Source organism: Artemia franciscana, chromosome 15 (genome assembly GCF_032884065.1).
Source record: "Artemia franciscana chromosome 15, ASM3288406v1, whole genome shotgun sequence".
Lineage (NCBI taxonomy): Eukaryota > Metazoa > Arthropoda > Branchiopoda > Anostraca > Artemiidae > Artemia > Artemia franciscana.
In genome coordinates this window covers 5,186,546-5,207,191 of record NC_088877.1, presented here as the reverse complement: position 1 = coordinate 5,207,191, position 20,646 = coordinate 5,186,546, and the positions used below count along the sequence as shown (strand labels likewise).

Below are 20,646 nucleotides of genomic sequence, written 5' to 3'. Positions count from 1 at the left end.
AAATAAGCCGTACGTAGAGTATGTCGATCTTTCTTACGAAACAGATGAGCCATGCCTGATAAAAACAAAAGCACAGGGGCGCAATAAGCGTTATAAATCATGCACAAACCGTTGCGGTTGTAACGGCTTTTGTTTGAGGATATTTTTCCGTAAGCGACGCGTAGGTTTTTCACTGCTTGATTCACTAGGGATGAACAGGTAGTGGAAAGTGTTGGGCCGAAACACAGACCAAGCCAACTAACTAAAGAAGAACATGGCAGAATTGCAGTCCCAGCAACGAATGGAGCGACCGCATAAGGGCTATTAAAACAAATAAACTCGCATTTAGACGCATTAACTGACAGTCCAATCTTAGATAATTCATTGGTTAATATAGTAAAATTAGAAAGCAATCCACGGCGAGTCCGGGCAACAAGAAGAACGTCATCTGCATATGCAATAGAAGACAAACCAGTATTACCGTAAAAAACAGAACTTCTAAGGGGACGCAGGCACGATGCAAGCACGCATTTAAATATACTAGGAGACAATACGGCACCTTGCCGAACTCCCTTATTAATTTTTACCGGGTCAGATATTTGGCCATTCCAGGTAACTTGAATTTTAGACTTTGAATACCAAGAAGACAATAAACTTAGTACGGAAGGATTAACACATGAAGACGCAAGGGAAAATAGAGCCTGAGAGTGCACAATATTATCGAAAGCTCCAGAAATATCAACAGTAAGACAGTATAAAGACATTTTAGCTTTTACGGCATCTTTCATGAGTCGGCTTAAAACATGATGTGCATGGGAGCAACCGAAACTTATCCGAAAACCAAATTGAAAAGGCGTAAAATCACAATTCGACTCAATTTCTGGTAGTAACAAATGTTCAAGCAACTTACTTAAGAAACACGATACTGTAATGGGACGATAATTCACACATGACGTGGGGTCCTTGCCTCGCTTTTGAATAGACGTTACACGGCCACAAAGGAAACTATCAGGAACAAGCGACTGTGCTAAGCAAGACTGGAAAAATATTTGTAGATGGTTAAGTAGAGCAGGACAATCATAAGCAAAAAATCGGTAAGAAAGGCCGTCACCATCAAGGCTATTTGAACGCTTAATTTTTCTTAAAGCCCGGCGAATTTCAGATATTTCTACAGGCTGGACATGAGCCTGCAGGAGACGGTATGGTAAAAGCGGTTTAAGCATCTTATAATAAAAAGACTGAAGAAAACTATTAAATACACTCAACACACGCTTATAATGATCAACAAAATTAGCTAGCTGGAGACAAGATAGGGTAGATGGGGAATATTTCTCACTCCTTATTTTTCCACCTCCCGAAAAACATAGAAAAAGGAAGATATAGGGTTTTTGCTTGACAATAACGATATTACCCTTGCCAGAAGCTGTTCCTTACTAAATGATATGTTTTGTGAAATGTACAATACTCCAAGTATTCACTGTTAATCTATATGTTTTGATATGTCTCTAATTTATAGCTGATTTATTCAGCAAAATACTATTTGCGTGAATCTTATCTATCAGTAAATTTTTTCCTTAATGTCTGACCTTAAATAAAATTGAAGGTCAGAGTTTTTCGTTTTGAAAAGCTGATTCGAGTGTTGATAACGTGTAGCATGCATGATATCCTACATTCAATAGACTACATTCAGTAGACGAAAACTAAAATTTGATTGTGTGGTGAGAAAAAGGCCGTATCCAGGGGGACGGATTTGGTGGTCTGAACCCCCCTTCCCCCGAAATGTTTGCTCGACCAGTAGAAATGTAACAAAACTGAATATAAACAAATCTTTGATGCGTTTTTAAAAAAAAATTGTACCCTACCCCCGTAAAAAAAACCGTTTTCTTGCCCCCTCCCCCCCCCCAAAAAAAAAAAAATTATAAATAAATAAATAAATCATGGATACGACCCTGGGTAGGAGCATCTTAACTGAAATTTTTAAATTAGGTTGAAAATAGAAAGTTATATTGTTTCTCTTCTCAAATTCTGAATTATGTATGATCTCTGTGTATGACTCTTTCACTTACTCTGACTTCTTTGACTACGACCATTATATATGACTCTTATTTCAGGCTCTAGAAGCAGCTGACAGAGCCTCCCTAATCGATGACTCTTTTTCTCTTGCTGAGTCAGGACATTCTTCGTTTAGTGTTGCCTTGGATATGGTTGCATACTTAACTAATGAGAGACATCCAACTCCTTGGTCAGCGGCAAGGAGCTCTCTTGGAAGAATGAAAACACTTTTGAGAGACAGTGCCATCTACATTCCATTCAGAGTAAGCCTTTTTATATTTTTTAATAAGGCCAATTAATGGATTAGGTCAAACAGCGTTAAGCTAGTGAGAATCATCAATGAAGTCGTAGTAAAAAATGCTGTTGTATGCACAAAGGGGGGGAGAAATTATAAAATATATTTATTTGCGACAACTTAAATTATTAAACCAGCTATCTTAACTGCCCAATTTGATAAAATGAGACAACATTAAAAATCTAAAATGAAACAAGGATATGGTTGCTATGGTGGATTTGAGTCGAAGGTAAACAACTAGGATTTGTTTACCGGAAAGAAGAAATTCTGAAAAGTTCATTTTGTCAAAAAAATGCTGAAACTGGAAAATGTATTTTCATAGAAATTGTATTATGAAACTTCCAGTGTAATCGATTTGCCTAGTAATATCTTGCTACCTCTGGTAATTAAATAACTAACATCTAAGTGGATGGTTATTTTTTTTTTTTTTTTTACGTCATCATTTTTCGAAAACAACATTGCTTCGTTAAGTTAAAAATGTCTGCTAAAATATTTTCAGAAAGTATGATGATAGCCTTCAAAGATTCTGAAGGAGTTGCTGTCAAGTACATACCAAGCTCAGCGTGGTACCTTGCAAGCCTAACAGTATGGTTGCCAACCACAGTGTAGCTACCCAAAGCCAACTACAATAGGAACATATATAACGGATAATTAGAAAATTTTAGATATCATATTAACACAGTGAAGATAGCTGATTTGGCTTCAGAAAATTAAGGAAGCCAATAGAAATTGTTTTACTCGTGATCAATGTGAAACTCGGGCCTTGGGCGATTAGTGTCTGTGGATGGTAGGCTCATTTTATAGACAAAATTTCCTAAAGACAACATTGCTTCAAATGGTCAGACATATCCTCTAACATCTGTTTAAAAACATGGTGGTAACTTTCAAAAGTTCTCGAGCAGTTACCTTACGGTACCCTACCACGCTCAAGCCTAGCGTTGGGGTTGCCGAGGTAGGATGTAGTATATCTTCCATAAGCCAACCACAACAATAGTATGTAGGATGAGTAAATAGAAAATTAAAAAATTTTAGGGGCTCAATTTTTAGTATTAGCAATATATATATATATATATATATATATATATATATATATATATATATATATATATATATATATATATATATATATATATATATATATATATATATATATATATATATATAAACCAGCAATTTTGTAAAAATGATTAGGAGAAGAAAAGTAATTGGAAGTTTTATTAATTTATTAGTAATGTATGGGATAAAAGCCTTTTTATGGCACTTGGTATTAACCAAGTGACATATAGCGGTTTAGAGGAGAATTTTATCCAGTTTCAAGTAGAATATGGAAAAACAGGCCTTCAGTTTAACGAAAAGAAATCAGATGTGTTGTTGTTTAATGCTAAGCAAGGGTCTACTGTTGATGTTAGGTTGGGTGGTGCTACTGTTCGGCTTGCCGTTCGGCTTGCCGAACACATAGTTTATTTGGGGATCCCTATTGGTCGGTCTATGCTTGAAACGCGTCATCTTTTGCAGAGTCATCTGCAGAAGCGGATCTCTTTTCCGTATAGCCGTGTTGTAGTTTATAAGCGTCAGTTTGATCGGCGGATTTTGGCCCATCTATATAATGCAATGGCACTACCCCATTATCTGTATTTAAGTCCCTTTTGGAGGATATTCCAAAAGGAAGATAAGAAAGAATTGCGGTCTACATATTATAAATATGCAAAGTACCTCTTACGGCTTCCACCATGGACAAGTAACCGCATTGTGACAAGTCGGTATGGGATTATCGATTCTAATGAAGCAAGGATAGCCCAGATCGCCAGATATAACTCTAATATTGCTACTCATCCTTGGGCAATTATTTTGAGGCAGTAAACTTTTGTTTTTTGTAGTTAAATATCCATTTGTTCTTTATTTTTCTTGTGTTTGTGTATTCTTTTGTAGTGTGTTTTTTGGTTTTTTATCTTATACTCCATCTGTTTCTTTTGATGGGAAATAAATATATACATATATACATGCATATATAGCGATCGCGAATTCTGTCGGTCTGTCTGTCCATGTTTTGCTACTTTACGCACTTCTAGGTAATCTAGGATGGTGAAATTTGGTAGGTGTGTCAAGGACCGGACAAGATTAAATTAGAAATAGTCGTTTTCCCAATTTGACTATCTGGGGGGGGGGAGTGGGGGTCGGTTAATTCGAAAAAATAGAAAAAGTAAGTATTTTTAACTTACGAACGGGTGATGTGATCTTAATTAAATTTGATGTTTGGAAGGATATCGTGCCTCAGAGCTCTTTTTTTAAATCCTGACTGGATCCGGTGACATTGGGAGGAGTTGGTTGGGAGAACCTAAAATCTTGGAAAACGCTTAGAGTGGAGGGATCGGGATGAAACTTGGTGGGAAAAATAATCACAAGTCATAGATACGTGATTGACATAACTGGAACGGATCTGCTCTGTTTAGGCGAGTTGGGGGGGGGGGTTAATTCTGAAAAACTAGAAAAATGAGGTATTTTTAACTTACGAAGGAGTGGTTGGATCTTAATGAAATTTGAAGTTTGGAAGGATATTGTGTCTCAGAGCTCTTATTTTAAATCGCCATAGGATCTGGTGACATTGGGGGGAATTGAGGGGGGTACCTAAAATCTTGGAAAACGCTTAGAGGGGAGGGATCGGGATGAAACTTGGTGGGAAAAATAAGCACAAGCTCTAGATAAGTGATTGACATAACCCAAACGGATCCACTCTCTTAGAGGGAGTTTGGGGGAGAGGGGAGAATTAATTCTGAAAAATTAGAAAAAAATAGGCATTTTTAACTTACGAAGGAGTGATCGGATGTTAATGAAATTTGCTGCTTGGAAGGATATCGTGCCTCAGAGCTCTTATTTTAAATCCCGACCGGATCTGGTGACTTTGGGGGGAGTTGAGTGGGGGAACCTAAAATCTTGGAAGACGCTTAGAGTGGAGAAATCGGAATGAAACTTGGTGGTAAAAATAATCATAAGTCCTAGATACGTGACTGGATCCGCTCTCTTCGGGGGATTTGGGAGGAGGAGGGTCAATTCTGAAAAATTAAAAAAGTGAGGTATTTTTTACTTATGAAGGAGTGATCAGATCTTATTGAAATTTGATGTTTGGAAGGATATCATGTCTCAGAGCTCTTACTTTAAATCCGACCGGGTCCGGTGAAGAGGAAGTTGGGGGTGGCAGAACCTGAAATCTTGGAAAATGCTTAGAGTGGAGGGATTGGAATTAAATTTGGTGGTAAAGATAACCATAAGTCCTATACAAGTGATTGATATAACTGGAACGGATCCTCTTCGGGGGAGTTGGGAGGAGGAGGGTCAATTCTGAAAAATTAAAAAAAAGTGAGGTAGTTTAACTCACGATGGAGTGATGGGATCTTATTAAAATTTGATGTTTGGAAGGATATCATGTCTCAGAGCTCTTATTTTAACGACAATTAGAGTGGAACGGATCCACTCTCTTTGGGGGAGTTCGGGGGAGGGTTAGTTCTGAAAAAATAAAAAAATGAGGTATTTTCAACTTACGAAGGAGTGATTGGATCTTAATGAAATTTGAAGTTTGGAAGGATATCGTGTCTCAGAGCTCTTATTTTAAATCCTAACTGGATCTGGTGACATTGGGGGGAATTGAGGACTGGCCTAAAATATTGAAATCGCTTTGAGTGGAGAGATCGGAATGAAACTTGGTGGTAAAAATGATCATAAGTCCTAGATACGTGATTGACATAACTGGAACGGATCCGCTCTCTTCGGGGGAGTTGGGAGGAGGAGGGTTAATTCTGAAAAATTAAAAAAAGTGAGGTATTTTTTACTTACGAACGAGTAACTGGATCTTATTGAGGTTTGATGTTTGGAAGGATGTCATATCTCAGAGCTCTTATTTTAAATCCTGACCGGGTCCGGTGAAGAGGAAGCTGGGGGGTGGCGGAACCTGAAATCTTGGAAAATCCTTTGAGTATAGGGATCGGGATGGAACTTGGTTAGAAAAATTAGCACAAGTCCTATATACGGAATTGACATAACCGGAACGCATCTGCTCTCTTTGTTGGATATGGGGGGGGGGGTAGTTAAAAAAAATCAGATAAAATGAGGTGTTTTTAACTTACGAAAGTTTGATCGTATTTTAATGAAATTTCATATTTAGAAGGACCTTGAAACTCAGATATCTTATTTTAAGTCCCGACCGGATCCAGTTTCATTTAGGGCGGGGGGGGGGGATCGGAAATCTTGGAAAACACTTAAAGCGGGGAGACCAGGGTGAAACTTGGTGGAAAGAATATGCACAAGTCCAAGATAGGTGACTGATACAACCGGACTGGATCCGCTCTCTTTGGTGGAGTTGGTGGAGGGGGGAAGCTATTCGGAAAAATTAGAAAAAGTGAGATATTTGTGAACGGGTGATCAGATTTTAATGAAATTTGATATCTAGAAAGATCTTGTTCTTTAGAACTCTGACTAGATCCAGACTAGATCTGGTGACATTGAAGGGAGTTGGAGGGGGAAACTGGACTTCTTGGAAAACGTGAACATCGAGGTATTTTACGAATGGGTGATCGGATTCAGGGACATAGAGGGTCTTACAAACCGGAACAAACAGAGGTCTTACAAACAGAAATCTTAGAAACTGGAAATCTTGTAAAACACTTAGAGTGGAGAGATTGAGATGAAACTTGATAGGAAGAATAAGCACAAGATATAGATATGAGATTGACATAATTGGTACTGATCCGTTCTCTTTGGGGGAGCTGGGGGTTATTAATTTGGAAAAATTAGAAAAGTCGAGGTATTTTTAACTTAGGAATGGGTGACCAGATCTTAATGAAATTTGATAATTAGAGGGAACTCATGTCTCTGAGCTCTCCTTTCAAATCCTGGCCAGATCTGTTGACATTGGAAGGAGTTGGAAGGGGAAACCGGAAATCTTGCAAAACGCTTATAAGTGTCGTGGATACGTAATTGACGTAACCGGACTGGATCCGCTCTTTTTGGGGGAGTTAGGTGGTGGGATTCAGTGATTTGGCGAGTTTAGTGATTCTGGACGTGCTAGGACGATGACAATTGGTAGGCTTGTCAGGGAGCTGCACGGATTGACTTGATAAAGTTGTTTTCCCCGATTCGACCATCTGGGGGGCTGAAGAGAGAGGAAAAATTAGAATTATTAAGGTATTTTTAACTTATGTGGGGAAAAACGGATCTTAATTAATTTCGATATTTAGAAGGTTCCGTGACTCAGAGCTCTTATTTTAAATCCCGACCGGCATTCAGCCTCTGATTTTCCTTTTAAAGGAAAATTGGCTCTTGGCTCTTCTGACCTCGTCACAAGTGCAATGTGAGCTTTTAGCTCATGTTTATCTTTAAGTAGAGCGGCGAATGAGGGTCGAAGTTGCTATGGGCCGAGAAACAGCCTATGATGGGTGAAATCTCATGGGGGTGTGCGTGTAACGCAACCACCGTGTAACTAAACCCTAAGCAGCTGAAACTCTGTAACGGAACCCCCCCCCCTTGCAACTCTGCACCATCCTCCAAAGTCTCAGCGACTATGAGGCGGAGGAGGAGATGAGGAGGGGGACAATCTCCTTTTTTTTGGAATGAATTCTGCTCATTAAAAATTGCTTTTTACTTTCATGATAATAATGTAGAGCAGAAATATTCCCAGAAATCAAGAGAGATTGAATATCGATTCAGATTTTTGATATTTTGTTTTAACTTTTGTCCCCTCCTGAAGTTTCTACGACCATCCTCCAAACTTCCTACGATCATGAGGTAGAGATGAGGAAGGGACAATCCCCTCTTATACGGAATAAGTTCTGCTCATTGTGGGGTTTAATGTTACTCTTTACTTTCATAATAATAACATAGAGCAGAAATTTTCCCGATATCAAGAGGTATCAAATATCAATTCAAATTTTCTATGTGTTTTTTCTTTTTTTTTCCTCCCCTAGATAAAATTACCCCTCAAACAAAAGTCCTGGATATGGCCCTAGGGACTATATATCAATTTCTACCTCCATCCTCCTCTTATCTTTCCGTTAGGACTAATTCTCTTTTTATCTGAAGGCCCATTCAGAGTTGGGATGTTTTGGTACTTAAATGCACCGTTTGAGGCATCTCCCTTCCTCCTTAATTACAAAACAACTATAGATTTTTAAATCACACCTTAAAAATTAGTTGTTATTTAATCCCTCTTGATTTCTGGGAATATTTCTGCTCTCTGCTGTTATTTATGAAAGTAGAAAATAATATTAAACCCCAAAATAGGAAGAATTTAATCTACAGGAAGGGACTACCCCTTCCTCATCCTCACCTCCGGCTCATTTACTCGTTTAATCAGAAATTGAGAGTTCTAGTCCCTTTTTTTTTTAAGTCAACAGCGATTTGAAACCAACCAGCAGATGAGTGGGGGTATTTCTGAATGGGTGTATTTTCTGGGGGATTAACGCCCAGACCTGTAGACAGTGACAGGGCGAAGGTAACCCCCATTAACAGACATAAAAAAGGGAGAATAAATCATGCTTTAATGGTTTGTGATGTCCGACAACAAAACAGCTTTTTTATGAATCGTCTTGATAGGCATTTATATTATTACTTTGAAAAGTAAACAATGCCAACGAGGTTGAGCATGTAAATATTTTAATTTGTGATTTAACTAATGATGTTTCCTCATGTTTGTAGAATACTGAGAAACTGATTACGGTGGTTCAGTTGCACAAGAGTTACAAGAGGATTCAGTTACACAAGACTTCAGTTGCACGGGGGCTCAGTTGCATAGGAGAAGCTCACACAAAATATCTTTTGTGTGAGTGTCCAGTGTTGCATTTTTTTGAGGAACGGAGACTCTACATAAAACTCCTGCGCTCAAGCATTCCGTTTTATTAAGTATTGCAGTATATCAACAGAAGGTTATAAACTCACGTATGACCGTACAAATGGAAGACTTCAGCCCATTTGTGCAGTCTCCCATTTGGTTAAAAATGGCGGTAGAATAGAAGTCGCTCAAAAAGATCCTCCAAAATTCCTTTTCCACGCTCAAAGCGGAGTTAAGGGCCTCCATTTTTTCATCAAACATGGACTGAGGAATTAATTTCTTTATCATTGCTTAATTACTCGTGCTAGTTCTGTTTTTAATCACAATGAAACCAGGGTTTAAGATATTTTTTTTTTTGAGACGTAAGATATCAGCCAGGTGACGACAGATGGTATTATTCATCCATGGGACAACAGATGGCGATGAAATGTATTGCAGTAGAGTTCTCTAAAGTCCTGCACTTTTTTATTTGTCTAGGAGTATCAGTTTAAATTGATTGAATGTGTTTGCCTTTTATATTGAATGGCTATCAAAATCAATCAATTTAAATTACATATAATGACAAATAGTTTCGAATTGACGCTCTGATTATACACCAAATGTTTCAAATTTACGATTACTGTGCCTTTTACATCGCATCATAAGTGCTTCCACTATTCCAGAAAGAAAAATGAATCCTTTAAAATTTCCCATAAATTAACGTTATCAAAAATTAGCTATTTGTATTTTGTGTTGACGTTTTTGGATTTACGGAGGTGATATTTTGGGAACGTATCGGAAGATTTGATTTTCTTGGGTGGGGAGGGGAGGGGGGCTCTAAGTCAATCGAATGATCTATTTTAAGAAACTTTTTTAATGTAATTCTTAATAAGGCTCTTGCCTTCCTTCAAAATGTTCTCGTAAATTAACGTTATAAAAAATTAACGATTTGCATTTCGCGTTGACGTTCGTGTATTTACAGAGGTAATATTTTGGGGAGGTATCGTAGTATCTATTTTTTTATGATGCTCAAATCGAATCGAATAAAAACCTATGTTAAGGTGATTTAGACCTCTTGATCTAGATATAGAGCTCCTATTTAGAGCTCTTGTCAGTCCTCTAAGTCTCCACAAAAATTAATGTTAACGAAATTTAACGGTTTTTATTTCTTGTTAACGTACCTGTATTTATGAATGTTGATTATCTGGGAGGTATTGGAGAGCCCAATTTTCATTTGGGGAAACTTGAAAAATTTGGGGGTAGTAGAGACACTGTTCATCATATGTTATGATTAATTTTCATATAAATTAATTAATTTATTAATTAATTAATTCAATTAATTAATTTATTAAAAAATTAATTAATTCATATAAATTATTAATTAATATTAATTTATTTAACATATATGTTATGATTAATTTTCTTTTGTTTTGTTTAATGTTCTAATAAATTACCAGCCAATTATGATTTTCTTTTCCAGAATTATTTGAAATCTTTAGCCACGGATCCAGCTCTGGACATTGGTTGGGACGATGACGATTCTCACTTAAGCAAGTTAGTAACTCCTTTCTTTAAATTTTCTTACAGAAAAATAATAAAGGAAGTAAAAAGAAAGCTCAAAATGATAGCTTGCTTATTTTGGCAAGTTAGTATTTTTTTCCTTAAATGTCCTTATAGAAATAGTGGAAAGGAAGGAGCAAAGAAACTATAAATGATAACTTCCTCAATTAGGCAAGTTGGTAATTCTCTCTTTAAATATCCTTATAGAAATAGTAGAAAGAAAGGAAAAAAGGAGCTATAAGTGATAACTTCCTCAATTAGGCAAGCTGGTGATTCTTTAAATATCCTTATAGAAATAGTAGAAAGGAAGGAGAAAAGAAGCTGTAAGTGATAATTTCCTCAATTAGGCAAGTTGGTAATTCTCTCTTTAAGTATCCTTATAGAAATAGTAGAAAGGAAGGAAAAAAGAAGCTATAACTGATAACTTCCTCATTTAAGCAAGTTGGTAATTCTCTCTTTAAATTTTCTTATAGAAATAGTAGAAAGGAAGGAAAAAAGGAGCTATAAGTGATAAATTCCTCAATTAGCTTCCTCAATAACTTCCTCTTTTTAAATTTTCTTATAGAAATAGTAGAAAGAAAGGAAAAAAGGAGCTATAAGTGATAACTTCCTCAATTAGGAAAGCTGGTGATTGAGAAAAAAAATAAAAAAAAAAGGTATGAGGAAAATAACCTGCTCATTAAGGCATATTAATAATTCCTTTCTTTGAGTTTTCTTATAGAAATAGTAGAAAGAAGGAAACGAATGCTACGAGTGATAACTTGCTCGCTTAGGCAAGTTAGTAATTCTTGGTTTAATTTTTTTTTAAATAAATATTTATAAAAGAATTGTTTGTTTTTTTCGTTAGCAACTATAAATTAAACATATTGTAAACAATAAACATAAAGTGAACATACATTAGATAGTCAAAATCTAGTAAATTGTTTACTACTGTTAGTGTTATTTATTAGTACGTGTTCAGTTAACTTATTACTGTTAATCAGTACCCTCAAATCATATTTTGTACACCTACTTCAAAGCAATAGGTTTTCTGTTAGTAAACATAAATTAAACGGATTGTAAACAATAAACATAAAGTGAACATACATTGAATAGTCAACGTCTAGTAAATTGTTTATTACTGTTAGTGTTATTTACTAGTATGTGCTCAGTATACTTATTAGTGTTACTCAGCACCTTCAAATCATATTTTATACGTCTACTTCAAAGTAATAGGATTTTTGTCAGTAAACATAAATTAGATACATTGTAAATAGTAAACAAAAAGTGAACATACATTAAATAGTAAACATCAATTAAATTGTTTACTACTGTTAATATCACTTTCTAGTACGTGCTCAGTGCGATATTACTGTTACTCAGTACCATCAAATCACATTTTTTTAAAAGCTACGTCAAAGTAATTGGTTTTTTGTTAGTAAACATAAATTAAACGGATTGTAAATAGTAAACATGAAATGAACATACATTAAATAGTCAACATTTAGTAAATTGTTTACTACTGTTAATATTATTTACTAGTGTGTGCTCAGTACCCTATTACTGTAACTCAGTACCCTCGAATCAAATATTTTTAAAACTTACTTCAAAATAATTTGTTTCTTGTTAATTGACATAGATTAAACGTAGTGTAAACAGTAAACATAAAGTGAACAAACATTAAGTAGTCAACATCTAGTAAATTGTTTAATAGTGTTAGTGTTGCTTACTAGTACGTGCTCAGTAACTTGTTACTGTTACTCAGTACCTTCAAGTCAGATATTTTAAGATCCTACATCAAAGTAACAAGTTTTTTGTTAGTAAACATAAATTAAATATATTATATACAATAAACATAAAGGGAACAAACATTAAGAAGTTAAACAATACTCTGTGCGTTTAGATCAACTATTTTATAAACCTAACTCAAGTTATTTTCTAATAAAGGTTATTATCAGTAAGAATAAAGTAGTTATAAAGTAAGTAGTTATAAAGTAAGAATAAAGTAAGTTATTTTCTAATAAAGGTTATTATCAGTAAGAATAAAGTAGTTATAAAGTAAGTAGTTATAAAGTAAGAATAAAGTAAGTTATTTTCTAATAAAGGTTATTATCAGTAAGAATAAAGTAAACACATTGTAAGCAATTCTCTACCAAATAATTTTTTTGTACCGAACTCTGTTAGCTGTATTTCTGTAGTTTCAGACGCTATTGGTGGAATTATAAACCCTGCTTCACGTACTCAGGAACTAAGCGTCTGTCCATGCATAAAAAAAACAGAACTTCATCCTTACTTAGACTCGTTAGAATGTTTTAACTAAAAGTTGAAATAGTTCCGTTTGTTGTGTAACAATATTCATTGGAATGTACTTTTGCACTTGCTTTCTGGTGGCCAAACTGCTAATTAGTACTATAAACTTTAAATTCTTCCTGAATACCTTTAATAAATCTGGATAATATACATTTAAACTATGGAAAAAAGGTAGTTTTTTATTTGGACAATGTACCATCTCACACTTTGTCATGCATTTTCCGGTTCTTACATTGTTTGCCAAGCCGTTCATAACTAAGTGGGGATTTTTGTTTGTTGTCACCAGAAGAAGTTTTATTTGGGGGGGGGGTCAAGTGTTTTTGCCTGAATTTTAAAAGACCAACTTACCAGTCACAATAAACAATTCGTGGATTGGAGGTTCAAATTTGGTATTCCCCCCATGAATAGGGGCCAGTAACCAAGTAAAACATATAAGTGTTTAACCATTTGCCATGCTCATCTGTCTTGCTCATCTGCGCTATTTGGCTTCTATCTATTATCCAAGTTCAAATCCAAGACCACACTGATTATTCACATCATTTAAAAAAAAAAAAAAAAAAAAAAAAAAAAAAAAAAAAAAAAAAAAACGAGGGTGTTCTCTTGGTCTTGTTGTAGTTCACTTCAAAAGGCTGGTGACTTTTGGTTTTCGTTGTTCGTTAATTTTTCTGTCTTGAGTACTGAGGACGACTTGGCGGAGGTCTTTGCCGAAATATCTACTTTACCTTTTTGCTTTCGCTTGATTTCCAACAGGCTGAAAATCAACCTCATTTCTTGGTTTCTTAATTATGCTCTTTCTTATAACGAGCGTCTACATAAATGGAACAACATTTGTGGTGTTTGAAGCTTGGAAAGGAAAATAAATAACTAAACCCTTGTGTAACTCAACCCCCATACAACTCAACCTCATTAAACTGAACACCCGTGTAACTGGACCCCTATACAATGGAGCCCCTATGCAAAGGAGTCCCCTTACAACTAAACCACCGTGAAACGGAACCCTAGTACAACCAACCCTTGTGCAACTGAACCACCGTATAATAAACTAATTCACAGCTAGCTCTAGCAATGTTTGGAATCTATATTTGGAACACGACTTCCACCTATGTTTGGAACAAAGAAAAATCTTTATGGAGCAATGTAGAGGTAGAAAAAAAGTTGTATATTAAAGGGGATGATCGTCAAATATACATAACTATTAACTAAGATTCTTCCCAGTATCAGTGTCATTAGTTCAAGCCTTACCCACTGGTCAATATCAATTCTCCGTTACTCCTGCTTTTATGCATCTTTATCTGATTCTCCTTCTTTGTTATTATTCTTTACTTTATGCATGGAGGTCTCCCTGGCAGAGATCCCGAAAACTTCAGCCCCTCTTCCCTTCTGCTATGTAAAATTTACAAAGGTTAAAAAGTCGAAAGCCACCTTTCGGAAATAATATGATTTGTTACTGACAAAAAAGATTTTAATCGTAAGCCCCCTCCCCTGGAAAAATTGTAGCTTCTCTCCCCTCCTTTTCCTTTCTTTCACCCACTTCGAAAAATGTGTGCGCGGCCCTTACAATATTTGTTCCACAAATAGGTATACTTCAGTAGGCTAATCATTGGTAATAATAGCTCGAGTTTCTTAGATTACTTGCATTTTATTGTTCTTTTATTGTTCTTATTTTATTTGTTTTATTTATTATTTTATTGTTCTTTTGCAGCTTGTTGCGATCAACAATTCTAGATTTTGCATGCGACGTAAATGTCGACGACATTGTTACTGCTGCCACTAATCGGTTCCAACAATGGATACAAAATCCTGGCTATTATCTGTCACCAAATATACGAACAATTGTTTATAAATATGGTAACCCTTTTTCTTCAACTTTTATTTTTCTCAATTACCATGACCAAATTATTTTGCAATTTTATTTGTAAAAAAAGTGGGAACAAAACTGCCGTTTTCGTAGCTCCATGAAAACTTGGGGTTAGATATACCACTAGTGACCTCTATTTTTTTTAGCGGAGAATGGTTAAGACAAGGATTAACTTACGTTTTTGTTGCTGCGAATAAATTTTTTGCAGCTGCATGAAAACTTCGGGTTAGATATAAAGCTAGTAAATTCCTTCTTTTTTTACTAGGAATGGTTTAGTCATGGCTGACGTAGCGTTTTTCTAGCGAATATTGCCATATTTATTGAATACTTATGTTTTATACGCCATTTTTCACCTTCATTGATTTTTCTTGTTTCTGTAAGTTATTCTCATCAAATTATTTTGCAGATTAAATGTGCTGGAAAAGTAGAAAAAATTATGACTAGAACTTCTTTTCTTAACTAGAAATTGTTAAGGCATGGACGGACCTAGGGTTTTCAAGTAAAAATTTCAATACATATTGAATATGGACGTTTTTTACGCTAGTTTCGACCTTTATTGATTTTTTCTTGCTTTAACTTAGTTCCTTTGACCAATTTTTTTGTAATTTTTTTTTTAAGTAGTAAAGAAACGTGGCGGCATGCAAACCTGAGGTTAGATGTACAACTGGTAAATTCTTCTTTTTTTTTATAGTAATGATTAGATCATGGCTGACGTAGCCTTTTAAAGCAAAAATTGCCATATTCGTTCAATATGGACGGTTATAACGTAATTGTTCACCTTCATTGACTTTTTCTTGTTTTTCGTTAGTTATTGTCATTATTTTCAAATTATTTTGGAGATCCAGGTTTTAGAAATTTCAGTAGGAATGGTTAAGGCATGGGCTGACGAAATTTTTTTGGCAATGTCACATTTTTGTTATTGTTGCTACATAAAACAATTTAAATAAATGGGCAAGACTAAATTGATTAAATTTGACAACGCTATTCGTCCATGTAAATTCAAACATTAACAATCTGTTGATTCTCGAAGACTACTACATCTTCATAAGTCCTTTGCTGCCATGGGTTCGGAGCTTACTTTTCTGATTTTTCACCCATGTTTTTCATTTTTGAATTTAGCACCCATTACTTTCAGAAACTGCTTAACTACAGATGGGGGTGTTTTTCTTTAAGAACTTAATTTCCAGTTTATTCGACATTTATGAATAAATATCCTTTTATTTAACCTTCAAAGTTTTAACTTTATTTAATGTAATAAACAAAAATATAAATCATTACAGATATAAATCATTACAGGAAAAAACTTTATTTTTTCTAACGCGTATCGATTACCTACATAAACATTCCTAGATGCATCCTAAACTGCTAAATTTTTTTTTTTTTTTTTTAAGTCCCTACATAAACATTCCTAGAAGCATCCTAAACTATTTAATTTAAAGAAGAAAAAAACAATCACCTTCCCCACAACACCCCCTTTGTAACATCAACCTTCCAAATGCGACTCCATCAACCCCTCCCCCTTCGACTCCTCCTCCTCCCCCTTAAGTTTCCTCTGTATAAGTTCCCGATTAACCAATTAAAACAATAAGATATCATTTATATTGTCAGTGTACTTGAAAAGTGATGAAAAAACCTGTAACTTACATCTTTCTTATCATCAAATTAGCATTTTTTATATCCTCTTTTTAACCCTAAATTTAATTCATCATATCATCAAATTGTTTGGAATTGACTACTTTCCATTTATTTTTCCTTGTGGTCTTCCCTTTGTTTAACAAGAATCGCAAATATTTCGTTTTTTTTTTTTTTTTTTTTTTTTTTTTTTTTTTTTTTTTTTTTTTTTGATAAAGTGGGTCTTATTCAAAATGAACGAAGAAAGTAAAATTTGTAACCAACTTTACCCAAATAAACATAGTCATATTATAATATGGTTTCTCTTCAACATTAAATAGAGCTAGATGTATGATATAGCGGACGAACTAAGTTTTTTAGTACTTTAGTTTTTTTACGAACTACTTTTTTTTTAAACAATGGAATTCTAAAATTACCTTTACTTCTGTTTTATTGTTTAAGGGATGTCTTCTATTGGAAACGAAGAAATATGGAAAACGGTATGGGATCGCTACCTTCAAGAGGCCGATGTACAAGAAAAAACTAAATTGCTTCAGGGCTTGGCCAGTGTCCAGGATCCGTACATTATCAATCAATATTTAATTCTAGCGAAGAATGACTCATTTGTAAGATCTCAGGACTATTTTAGTGTGCTTCAATACATTTCTGGAAATCCCATTGGTGAACCTCTTGTCTGGAATTTTGTCAGGTAAATCAATGTCTGCTCACCTTGTTAAAATTCATAGTCAGAAAAATTCCAACCAATCAATAAATTGAAATTCCAAAAAAAATGTAATATTTAACGCATCTTTATTCCACAGATTGTCAATTATACTCAGAAATGTGAACTTCCTCCCCTTCAAATGCCCCCCTCCTGAAAATGAAACATAACGTATAAGTCTGTGCTTGTCTGACCTCTATCCATTTTTAGGAATGTATTTGAACTAAACTTACAATACGTGTGATGACACATGTTAAACACATATCTAATTACAAAAAAAAATTTAATAGGGACTTTGTTGAATCTTTTTTCTGGAATTTTGTCACGTAAATTAATGTAAAAAATTAAATTTAAAAATTCCGAATAAAAATTAAAAAATTCTAAACCTGGAAAACAATGTTTTTGTATATGCTCTTCTATGTAGATCAAACCAGGTCGACGCAGTTTTTTTTTTCACTCAAAAATATTTTAAGCCAAAAAAGAGTCTCTTAGACTAAAAGATATGAACTTCCTCCCTTTAAAATACCCCTTTCCCCAAAAAAAAGAAGCTTCACTCTGAATCTGTTTGTGCCTGACCTCCATTCATTTGTAGAAATATTAGTAGAACTAAGTTTACAATATGTTTACTGACGGGGGGAGGCAGCTCCCCTCTAAATACAGAAAAGATGGTTTTGATGGGAAATTTGTCAAACCTCTTGTCTAGATTTTGTCAGGCAATGAAATATCTGATAACATTATCCAAATTCATAGTCCAAAAATTGCACACTTGGCGGCAAATATTGTTTCATGGACCTTTCCATATGAGATCAAGCTAGGCCATGACAACACAGCTTCTGTTCAAATCGTAAAAAGCTTTATTTTTCGCCCAAAAATAGTAATCTATACTCACAAATGTAAACCTTCTCCCTTTTAAATACCCCCCCTACCCCCACCTACAAAAAAAGACGAAACTTGAGTCTGGATCCGTGCTTGGCTGAACCCCATTTATATTTGAAGTAAGCGTATAATATGTGTGCTGACGGGAATGCCAGCTCCCCTTTAATTACAGGAACGACGTCTTTTATGGTGAAACCTCAAGTACATAGTTTTGAGGCTGAATACATTATTATGTTTATCCTTTTTTGGATATCATTTGGATGTTTGTCCGTTTATCTAAAATTTTTCTGCAAGTACTGCCCATTTTTGCGCTCTACCAAAGCTAATTTTTTAAATTTCTTCACAGTCAGTATTTTGTAGAATTGTTGGATTCAATAAAGGTATGAAAAGTAGAATAGCCAAGGCGTGTGATTTTTTTTCTTGCAATGGAACATTTTTGGAGGAATAAGAAGATGAATCTTAAAACTAAGAGTAGGATGATGGAAGCTACGTTAATGACACTTGTCAAAAAAGGTCCTGAAATATGTGTGCCTTGAATAATTGAGGAAGATATGCTAGAGGTTTTGCCGAGGAATTGTCAGGAATACATTTAGGTTCTTGTTTGAACGACCGTACATTAGTGAGCAGCATTTGAATAATTTTTGTGAACGATGAATTAGTGTCTTATGAACACTTGTATCTCACGATATGTAAAGGTTACAATCACAATCTGATGTTGGTAGCTGCAAGAAGCCCTTCATTTTCGTGAAGTTGCTGTCGCAAGTACTGCGGATTTATGGGTACGATGAAGGTTGATTTTTCAACTTTTTTTCAGTAACCAGTATTAAACAATGATGGTGAATACAGGGATGGTGTAAATCATCACTGTATCCATCAGGGATGGTGGAGAATTGCCGAGGCGGAGTGTTCTCTTGTAGTTCAACTAGGTTTGCAAGAATAGGAAGTTATATATTTCAAACTAGGATTAGATACCGAAAGTCACGTTAATTACAGTGATGAATTATTGCAGTGGAATATGTGCCGTGGCAGTGTTTGTGTTTTTTTTCTCCCTCCAAGCATTGCTTTAGGCTTTTCTCTTTGATCACTAATCGACGCTGTGTAATATTGCAATATCACAACGCCATCTATAATATTATTATAGTGAAGTTGTAGCACCATATACATTCCTTAGTCGAAAGATGCATTATCAGTATTGTGCAGATCTCTCAGGCAACAAGCAGAAGAGGAAAGAGAACCCACCCCAAGTGTTGTAGATACCAACTGTTATTTCACTACCCTTAATGCAGGGAATGGATGAGTGGGTCCTGATGCTTCTCTTGCTCCTGGACATTGATTTTGGATATTGGTATTGTGTAAAGACCTGCCTGAATTTTCAGATATGCTTGAGTGATTTGTTGGTGGTGGAAAATTACTGGTATACATTTTCACTTGTACTGAGTTTCGCTAAAACTTACCTAAGGCATCAAGTTATTACGAAAGACTCAGGCATCAAGTTCTATACTCGTAAGCAGATTCGTGAAGCACATGATGAGCTGAATAATATTGTGTATTCTAGGAATAATATCCAATCCCCCGTGTTGCAAAGAATACCATTTTTAAGCAGCCATCTTAGCGGAGTGGTTAGCACGCTAGACTTCAAATCTGTTGTCAGTGATGACCGGGGCTCAAGTCTTGGTGTCGCTGGCTTTTTGGTTTGGAACGGGGTCAGTGACGTGACTCTGTAAGCTCAGTCAGAGTCGACCCAGCTCTAAATGGGTACCTAGAGAAATATGGGGAAGGTGAGCAGGAGGGATGTGTGAAAGCACGGGATGGCTGGCCCCTTACCCTCCCATTGCAATTCCTGGCTGAAGGGCAATGAAATGGAGATCAGCACCGCTGGTAGGGACCGTAAACTCCAATGTTGTACTCTTTGTCCTTTTTCTTATGATGAAAACCTATAGAAAGAAAGAAAGTTTCAAATTGGCCCTTATGTACTGTTCAATGATATGTATGACTGATAAAAATTCTACACAATTACCGTGAATTTAAAGTCCGGTTTACGATATTGAAAATTTCTAAAAATCCCTCGTATCCCACAGATGTGATCACCTCCCTGACAGTCCGTGTGAATGATTGTGTCTTAAAGCTGGAAACAATGATTGATCAATGCAAAGCCTCTTTACTCCAGCCCTCCGATTTGTCGCCGCTCCCGGCAGCTGAAAAACTGCTCATTCTAGTGTTCTAGCCCTTGAAAAGACTGAGTCTATTTCAAGTCAGAAACGGTTTATTGAGGGGTTTGTAACCCCTGGGTAGAAGATCGGCAGACAAAGTGGGACTTTTTGGCTTATGTTAAAGCGGACTCTGCTGCTCAAGCCCTGAGATACTCGTTATCCAAGATATCTATTATTAAACTGAAATACACCAAAGAAAAATTAGTCCTGGTAGGCACTATTCTAGAAAAAATAATTGCCGCTAACCCCTTGTTACAGAAGCTAAAGGATTCGGGACTTAAGATACAGTTGGAATTACATTTTTTAATACCTTCACATGGCAAAGCTATCCGGAAAGGTGTCGAGTACATACGCCTCAGAGAAATTCCCTAAAGGTGCTTCAGGTGTTAATTGCTCGAG

General features: G+C 35.5%; 1 protein-coding gene across 3 annotated transcripts in view; it reads left to right on the top strand.

Annotated features, from left to right (window-relative positions):
• Window positions 1-17,149, top strand: part of LOC136035967 (glutamyl aminopeptidase-like) — a gene marked incomplete at its 3' end in the record, with an annotated part of 124,519 nt that extends 107,370 nt beyond the window's left edge. For all 3 annotated transcript variants that reach the window (XM_065717863.1, XM_065717862.1, XM_065717861.1), the window contains 4 exon segments: window positions 2,091-2,294; window positions 10,603-10,676; window positions 14,674-14,819; window positions 16,903-17,149. In XM_065717863.1, the coding sequence (XP_065573935.1) occupies window positions 2,091-2,294; window positions 10,603-10,676; window positions 14,674-14,819; window positions 16,903-17,149 (671 nt within the window).
• Window positions 17,150-20,646: the final 3,497 nt, after the last annotated feature.